This window comes from Gossypium hirsutum, chromosome D08 (assembly GCF_007990345.1).
Source record: "Gossypium hirsutum isolate 1008001.06 chromosome D08, Gossypium_hirsutum_v2.1, whole genome shotgun sequence".
Classification (NCBI taxonomy): Eukaryota; Viridiplantae; Streptophyta; class Magnoliopsida; order Malvales; family Malvaceae; genus Gossypium; species Gossypium hirsutum.
This window is the reverse complement of record NC_053444.1, coordinates 1,796,235-1,805,052: the sequence shown is the minus strand read 5'-3', so window position 1 is coordinate 1,805,052 and position 8,818 is coordinate 1,796,235. Positions and strand designations below refer to the sequence as shown.

Below are 8,818 nucleotides of genomic sequence, written 5' to 3'. Positions count from 1 at the left end.
CAATTTTTTGTCTAGACGATCTGATCCGATCCTATTCAATCACAGAATTAAATATGGATAGAATCTAAATTCAAATATAAGAATAGACAAAAGAAAAGTACAAATATTAAAATAGACATAATTGCTAAGGACCATAAATTATATTATTCCATTATTAAAACAGTCATGGTACCTACATTTCTGTACAAATGCTGACTATCTACTTGCCAGTTGCCACAAAAAATAGTCATGCTAGCTAATTTGTTTTTTAAAAATGTATTCAATATGATACAAATATCTCTGTACAATATGGTATATATATAAATGTGTGTGTGTGTGTGAGAGAGAGAGAGAGGTATTTGAAGGCCAATGGTGTTAGTGTTTGTCGCTTCTGGTATCAGATGACAGGGCAATAGCTGCGGAACACGACGACACGTCTCTCTGTTTCTCTCTCTTTCTTTCAATATTTTGAATTTTGAATATTATTTATATATAAGACTGTCACTGTTCGCATCGCCACTTTCAGTTCTAGTTCGCCGCGCAGTACTCATTTTCCATTTGGCTTTCTCTGTGAATCTGCTCAACCTTTGGATTTTGAATTTATAGAGAAAAAAAAGTTAAAAATGTGGAAGCTGAAAATCGCGGAAGGAGGGAATCCATGGCTGAGAACAGTGAACAATCACGTTGGGAGACAGATTTGGGAGTTCGATCCCAACCTTGGATCTCCTGAGGAATTAATGGAGATCGAGAAAGCTCGTCTCAACTTCACCGAGAACAGGTTTCGAAAGAAGCATAGCTCAGATCTACTTATGCGCTTTCAGGTATATCGATATACATTCTTCATTCTCAGTTTTTTCCCCTTATGCATGTTCTGTTACTTTCCATGATTTCCATCGTTGTTAATTACAATAAAACAACAATAGCAATGTGTTTGTTCGCATTACTGAAAACTTCCACTGTTTCTCATTCATTGCTCAACTTACTTTTTGCTATATTTGGGTAATAGCTGATATTTTGATTAATTGTGTCTCCTTTTTCCTATAACTTTTTGGTAATAACTTAGTTCATTGGCTTAATCTTGAAAAACTATTACTTCCCGAAACAGTGTTTTTTGTAGTGCTAGGTTCATGTATCATCAATTGGTTATCAGATAGGTCTGAACTTTGAGTTTAAGATTTGCTGCTATTAGCGTTGAGTATTTCACGCCTCTCGGGCTGGACAGAATTTATAGGAAATGCATAATTACATGGAGTCTACTTCTCCAATTGTTGATGAATTTGTAGTAAGATTATTGTCACCATGTGAAGTTTTTGTTAGGAATGGATGTTTAGTATTTTTTTTTTAATTTCCTGAGAAGATAAATTTTATTAATCATTTTTACAGTCATTCCCTCTGTTGATATTATATAATGGAAGCTTTTTGTAGCAGTTCTCTTTTATTAATGGTGCAGTTAATACAATTTTAATCCTCAAATATCACCTCTGTCTTTTGCTTTCAGTTTTATGGTAGAACCTTTTCCTAGCTCTCCTGATTCTGTACTGTTATTTGGACTGTTATATTTCTGCTTGTATTTACAAATTATGTATAACGTTCTTTAGTTATTCATTTCATTATTTGATCTCTTTTTCCCCCATAATACAGTTTTCCAAGGAGAATCCACTACCAGTGGTTTTACCTCCGGTCAAAGTTGGGGAATCAGAAAATGTTACAGAAGAGATGGTCACCAATACATTACGGAGAGCTATAAGTTTTCATTCATCTGTCCAGGCCCATGATGGGCATTGGCCAGGTGATTATGGAGGTCCAATGTTTCTTATGCCTGGCTTGGTAAGTGCTGATATTTCAATGGAAGATATTCCTGATAATATCAGTTTGACTTACATTGTCTTACATGGTTGTCAAAAGTTTTCGGCTTGCTTTACCAAAATCTTGTTATTAAAATAGCTATTATGATTTTAAAAGAAACAATTATATAGTCTTCATGTATATTTTTGTTTTGTTCTTGTGATGCATCAGGTTATTACTCTGTCTATTACTGGGGCACTGAATGCGGTCTTATCAGAAGAGCATAAAAAGGAGATGTCACGTTATCTCTATAATCATCAGGCAATTAAATTATCTTTTATGTTGCACTTTTGGCATGTTTAATAGCACCTTAAGTTTTTGGCGAGCATTTTGCTTCTATTTCATTCTTGTGCTTAGGTTGTAAATTTTTAACTATGGTTATGCATATGCAATTGCAGAATGAAGACGGCGGGTGGGGCTTACACATTGAGGGCCCAAGTACGATGTTTGGTACTGCATTGAGTTATGTGACTTTAAGATTGCTTGGTGAAGGACCTAATGATGGGAAGGGGGCAATGGAGAGAGGAAGAGATTGGATTTTGAATCATGGTGGTGCTACTGAAATAACATCATGGGGGAAAATGTGGCTTTCAGTTCAGAACCTAGCCCTTTCTATGCTGATTTCAGCGTTTGATTCAGTGTTTTTTCTATTGTCATGGGCATCAGTTTGATACTAGTTGCATGCATTGCTTGGTGACAACAGGTGCTTGGAGCCTTTGAATGGTCTGGAAATAATCCTTTGCCCCCTGAGATATGGCTTCTTCCTTATATGCTTCCAGTTCATCCAGGTTCTTGTCCCTTCATTTCCATCTTGAAGTTTTTTTGAATTTGTATTCTTACCAGATCTCTCTCAAAGAGAATAAATAAGTGTTCTTTTACCTTGATGACAGGAAGGATGTGGTGTCACTGCCGGATGGTCTATTTGCCTATGTCTTATTTATATGGAAAGAGGTTTGTTGGCCCTATCACACCAACAGTTTTGGCTTTGAGGAAGGAGCTTTATACTATCCCATACCATGAGATAGATTGGAATCGAGCACGGAATGCATGTGCAAAGGTTAGTGAAATTGATACTTATATAAATGCTCTGCCTCTAACATGTAGATACTTCTATAAATGATCTTAGATAGCCATGCAGTAATTGGAGTGACAACTTGAGCTCTTTTTCTATGTTAAGCTTTCAATCTGGAATTAATTGGCATAACTAGATGTCCATTACCTACATATAAGGGCACAACTAATTTTGAACTTAGCTAGCCATTGCTGATGACACCAGTTAACAAGAATCATAGGGACCATAGGTTTTTCTCATTAGTACTCTCAGTAGAGTGTTGAACAGTTCACCCTTGATGTTCTTGTTGATTTTGATTTAATATCACGAACCTATTGCTTTCTTTTGCAGGAAGATTTGTACTACCCTCACCCATTGGTGCAGGATATTCTTTGGGCATCCCTTCACAAGATTGTTGAACCTATTCTGATGTGTTGGCCCGGAAAGAAGTTGAGAGAAAAGGCTCTCCAAACTGCAATAGAGCACATACACTATGAAGACGAAAATACTCGTTATATCTGCATTGGGCCTGTAAACAAGGTATGCAAAGAAAAACAAACTCATAAATCTGAAAAAAAAAAGTATTAAAAGAGCTACGCACGTCCATTTGGTTCTCCAGTGTGTCTGAGTCTTTCAGAATTCAGGTTACCATGCAGTTTCTATTCATTTTTTAGTTAACTCTTATATTTGTAATAATGCTTGTGATGTGGTTACTCTACAAAATGCAGCCCATGCAATCATTCTGTAATTTTTATTTGCTTATCTAATTATATATTTTTGCCTTTGGGATATATATTTCGCTGATCATAGGTGTTAAACATGCTTTGCTGTTGGGTGGAAGACCCAAATTCAGAGGCGTTCAAGTTGCATCTTCCAAGACTTTATGATTACCTATGGGTTGCTGAAGATGGCATGAAAATGCAGGTGAGTATACACCTTTTCCTTTATTTAGTTGATAATAGCCTTGGCCATCAGTTGGCAATGAAAATTTACTTACAAGATTAGTGGTATTAAGGTATTTTTAACAGATGAAACAACATTAATGCATAGCTGCTGCTTCCGTTTCATTGGGAAAATATAATTTCTGCTTTATAAATAATGTTTTGCGAATCTATGCACTGTAATTGTCTATGTTTTGGGTTTTACTTTTGTACTGCCTTTGTGCAAGATCTTAATGACCATTTACTGTGGGCATAATGAACTTGTTGCAGGGTTACAATGGAAGTCAACTATGGGACACTGCCTTTGCAGTTCAAGCAATTCTTTCAACCAACCTTACTGAAGAGTACAGCTCAACTTTGAGGAAAGCAAACATGTACTTACGGAACACACAGGTGTTTATGCTTTGGAAATATATTGGAGTTTATTCATTTGGGAGACTGCTTACTATTGTACATTTTATCTCTTCTTTTCACTGTTTTGCAGGTTCTAGAAGATTGCCCTGGGGATCTTAACTTTTGGTACCGTCACATTTCCAAAGGTGCTTGGCCTTTTTCAACTGCAGATCATGGATGGCCCATTTCGGATTGTACAGCTGAGGGATTAAAAGTAAGTGGTTCTGAATTCAGAGACTTTTCCTTCTTATGTTTTCTTAACATTTTATGTTCCTCCAGGCTGTTCTTTTATTATCAAAAATACCCCCAGAAATCGTTGGAGAACCGTTGGAAGCAAAACGATTATATGATGCTGTAAATGTTATTCTTTCACTTCAGGTAATTCATTTTCTGGTTACAATCTATTTATAGACGAATACATATGCACCACGGTCACTAAGGTGGTGTTTAATAAACCATTAAATGTTTTAACTATATTTTTACTTCATTTTATATGAGATCACCATTGATTATTCATAATCTAGTTTTTGTATCTTTGCAGAATGGAGACGGTGGTTTTGCAACATATGAGCTCACAAGATCATACCCTTGGTTGGAGGTATCCCTTGGCACTATTTATGCCACTATTTTTCAACTATATTTTTACTTCATTTTATATTTTCCATATTATACCCGCTTTAATGGTAAGCTGTAGAATACATAGTGCAATATTTCTTTTTAGCTCACTGTATGATGTTTTGTTTACAGCTGATCAACCCCGCAGAAACATTTGGTGATATTGTTATTGACTATAGGTAAGATTCCAGTACTCAAGTTTAATACTTTCTATATTTTCTTTTCCTTGTATTTTTGGGCTTGAAGTATGTTGTTTAATATCGATTATGATGGCTGTTCAGTTATGTGGAATGTACCTCAGCTGCAATTCAAGCTTTGGTATCTTTTAGAAAGTCACACCCTGGGCATCGTCAAGAGGAAATAGACCTATGTATCAAAAAGGCGACTAAATTCATTGAAAATATACAATCCCCAGATGGTTCATGGTTTGGCCCTAACTTTCTCTGAAATAAATGTTTATAAGAAGCTTTACAGTGTTTCAACTCCATCCTTATCCCTAGCTTCGAGCTCAATTCAAGTTATTTATACTATCCAATTAGGTACGGCTCGTGGGGTGTTTGCTTCACCTATGGTACATGGTTTGGAGTGAAAGGATTGGTGGCTGCCAGAAAGAACTTCAATAACTCGTCTAGTATCCAGAAGGCCTGCAATTTTCTGCTGTCCAAACAGCTCCCCTCAGGTGGCTGGGGAGAAAGTTATCTTTCATGTCAAAACAAGGTTAGGTTTATTAACCTACCCTGTGATAGTCCTTAATTTCTACTCAAACATATACGAAACCTCTGCATTTATAATCTCGGTTCTCATTTAGAGTAAACTTTGTATAATATTTTATTTTATTATGTCTAGGTTGGGCCCTTATGCTCCTAAGTAGGAGCTTCCTTTAAATACATGGTTTGGATCTAACATCAGATGTCTTTTGCTGTGTATAAGCCATTTCTTATCCTCTAACTAGCTTAATAGCTAACTTATGTTTCTCCAACTCGTTTTTCTTGAAGTACCTGTGTTTGACATATTTTCGGACACAACCATGGGGATACAACCTTCAAGGACCCTCTAAATACTTGGAATATCCAAAACTTGCATCCTAGTCCTATTAAAATAGTAGCTAAACACTATCGTCATCATTTCCTTCTAAAACATATTCACACATCTCGAACTCAATTATGTTTCAGTATATTGTTTACAACATATTAAATGCTCCCCCGTACAGGTTTACTCAAATGTTGAGGGCAACAAACCACATATGGTAAACACTGGCTGGGCTATGTTGGCTCTAATTGATGCTGGGCAGGTAAAACAGTCATTTTCTAGTGCAAAATCTTTTAAATTTTGGGACAGCACTATGCCACTACGGTGCCGTCTTCTTGAGTGGCACTTAATGTGGAACCTTGGAACCTTTCCTACGTATTCGTAACAGCAAGTCATGAAAATTTTGAATCATTTTAAATCAGTAATTTATGAGCCTGCATGTATTAGTCCAGAAATGCACGCATCTGTCTATCGATTCCGAAGTTTCAACTTTCAAATTTTCATTATTTCCATTAAAAACTTACTTGAACAGGCCGAGAGAGATCCAACACCACTCCACAAAGGAGCTAAATATTTGATAAATTCCCAAATGGAGGACGGTGATTTCCCGCAACAGGTAAACAATTTCACGACAGCACCAGTACCGACAATTTTCATCTTAAACAACACATACGCTTTGATTGAATTCCTATAACTCTTTACCTGCAGGAAATTATGGGAGTGTTCAACAGGAATTGTATGATCAGTTACTCCGCGTATCGCAGCATTTTCCCTATTTGGGCATTAGGCGAATATCGGACTCGAGTGTTGCAGCTGCGGACAACGTCGTAGAACAATGGTAATAACTATAGTTGTTGCTACTGCTATTATATGTTCACCATTGTTAATCGATGCTGGTGCTTTTTAGTTTATGGTAAAAGTTGCTTTAGCAACAATCCTTGTGTGGAACACAAAGGACACCAATGGGGTTAGCTAGATTGGGGGTTCATATTAAAGACATTGCAGTGATTTCTGTAGCTAAATAATAGATTTTAAATATAGGTAACTTACATTTAGAGGTGAGATCGGTTTGGTCCGTCTTTTTTGAGATTTTGTGAACAATCCATTATAATTCGATTCAATTCGGCTCTTAGTTTTTTTATATTAATTTTAGATTTTGAAACTTTAGGTTTGTTTTGACAAAATGAATTTTATTTTGTGCTTGTTAGATTTCTAATTTTTTTTAAGTAAATAAAGAATAATCAATAGTTTTTATATGATTTTTTAAAAATATATATTCTTATATAGAATTTTTAAATTATTTTTACTAGTTTAAATATAAAATATCTATTTTTACATCATAAAAAATTAAAATTAATTATAAATAAAATAGAAAATAACATTCAATTCGATCTGAAGAATTACAAATTTTTAATCTCGGTTGAAATTAGTTTTCAGTTTTTCTTTTTCTTACTTGGCCTACTTACCATTTGATTTTGTGACAGTAGAGATAGAGAAAAAAAAACCTCAAATTGAATATAAATCAAGTTCATTAACAATGTGTTGCAAATTTAAATACCAAAATCATATGACCCAACAAATGATCATAGGAACCAGACAAGGCAGAGGATTAACTGGTTTGTAATTATTCAATTACTGAGTGCTAGTTAAGTTCTAATTACTATTTGTAAGGGAGTTCGGATGGTCGGATTTTTTTGGGAAAAGTTTTTAAAGTGTCCACAATTGAAGGTATTATCTTCGTGTTGGGGATTTGTCCCTAGCTCTTCATAGAGAGTCGTGTATAGTTCGCAGAGGGAGTACCTTAGTTGGTGGTGCCTACAAAACTTGAAAAAAGTATCAGTATGGAGCGTGTGAATAATAATGAAGTCAATTGAGTGTAAGGCGACTCAAACCACTAACACGAGGCTTTATAGGGCCTTTACTTGCAAGTACCATTAACTGAGGTGCCCCTTCGTGAACCGTATACAATTCTCTACGGAGATTAGATACAAAACATTGATATGAGGGCAACATATTCGATTGTTGGGGGTTCATTAAAAAAATTTTAAAAATATATAATTTTTATGAGTGCCGCGTGACCATTTGGTCGCACCACTTTAATTAAAAAGAAAGCCTTAGAAGGCTACATTAGTGTCAGACGGCAATTGTTTTTCTTTTTCTAAAAGAAAAAATTACTGAAAAAACTATGAAAAAAAAGCTACCGATGGAATGAAATATTAATGTAAAGGCTACAACCTAGCAACAATGGCGAAGTTAGAAATTTTTTTTAGGGGGTCGAAATTAAATTGTAATTTTTACGATAGTAAAAATGTAATTTAACAATTTTAATACCCTATATTTTTATAATATTAAAGAATTAAATCAAATTTTTATCATTCTTAGGAGAGCTAAAGTGTAATTTTATATTTACTAATTTAAATTTTGAAAAATTTTAAAAAGCTTAAATGAATATTTTTCTATTTTGGGTTGGACTGGAGGCCCTACCAACCCCCTAGCTACGCCCCTTCCTATCAAATGACAACATTTTAAAAGGATAGGGATGATTTTCTTTTTTGTGGGGGGAGCAATGGTAATAACTATAGTTGTTGTTATTGTTAGTATAAGTTAATTATCATTTTTTATTTTGTGTAAAAATATTTAAATTTAGGTTTTTTTGGAATAGATAAATATCTGATCAATAGTTCACAATTCAGGTAGAACACAAAAGACACCAATGAAAATCTTGTAGAAAACTTTGTAGTTAAGTAATGATTGGAGTTTTTTTTAGATTTTTTATACAATGCCTAAAACCATCTATAATCCCTTTTCAATCCTTAAATAAAAGGATAAATGCACTTCAATGTGCTCGAACCCACGTCCTCCTATATTGACAATGCCTAAAAGATATCCCTTTTCAATCCTTAAATAGAAAGATAAATGCACTTCAATGTGCTCGAACCCATGTCCTATATTGACATTAATGTTG

At 34.8% G+C, this 8,818-nt stretch overlaps 1 protein-coding gene across 1 annotated transcript; it reads left to right on the top strand.

Annotated features, from left to right (window-relative positions):
• Nucleotides 1–219: 219 nt before the first annotated feature.
• On the top strand, nucleotides 220–6,974 carry LOC121220183 (cycloartenol synthase 2). Its single transcript, XM_041099459.1, has 18 exons — nucleotides 220–800; nucleotides 1,621–1,806; nucleotides 1,996–2,085; nucleotides 2,223–2,417; nucleotides 2,528–2,612; nucleotides 2,715–2,881; nucleotides 3,227–3,415; nucleotides 3,686–3,799; nucleotides 4,087–4,209; nucleotides 4,301–4,423; nucleotides 4,489–4,587; nucleotides 4,751–4,807; nucleotides 4,957–5,003; nucleotides 5,106–5,249; nucleotides 5,364–5,541; nucleotides 6,035–6,115; nucleotides 6,386–6,469; nucleotides 6,562–6,974. Exons 1-18 carry the CDS (start codon nucleotides 603–605, stop codon nucleotides 6,682–6,684), a joined length of 2,283 nt encoding a protein of 760 aa, XP_040955393.1. The 5' UTR covers nucleotides 220–602; the 3' UTR covers nucleotides 6,685–6,974.
• The last annotated feature ends 1,844 nt before the right edge of the window (nucleotides 6,975–8,818 follow it).

Coding starts and splice junctions, on each gene's coding strand:
- LOC121220183 (XM_041099459.1), top strand. CDS start 603: ATGTGGAAGCTGAAAATCGCGGAAGGAGGGAATCCATGGCTGAGAACA. Junction 3,800..4,086: donor AAGATGGCATGAAAATGCAG/GTGAGTATACAC, acceptor AACTTGTTGCAG/GGTTACAATGGAAGTCAACT. Junction 6,116..6,385: donor CTCTAATTGATGCTGGGCAG/GTAAAACAGTCA, acceptor TTACTTGAACAG/GCCGAGAGAGATCCAACACC.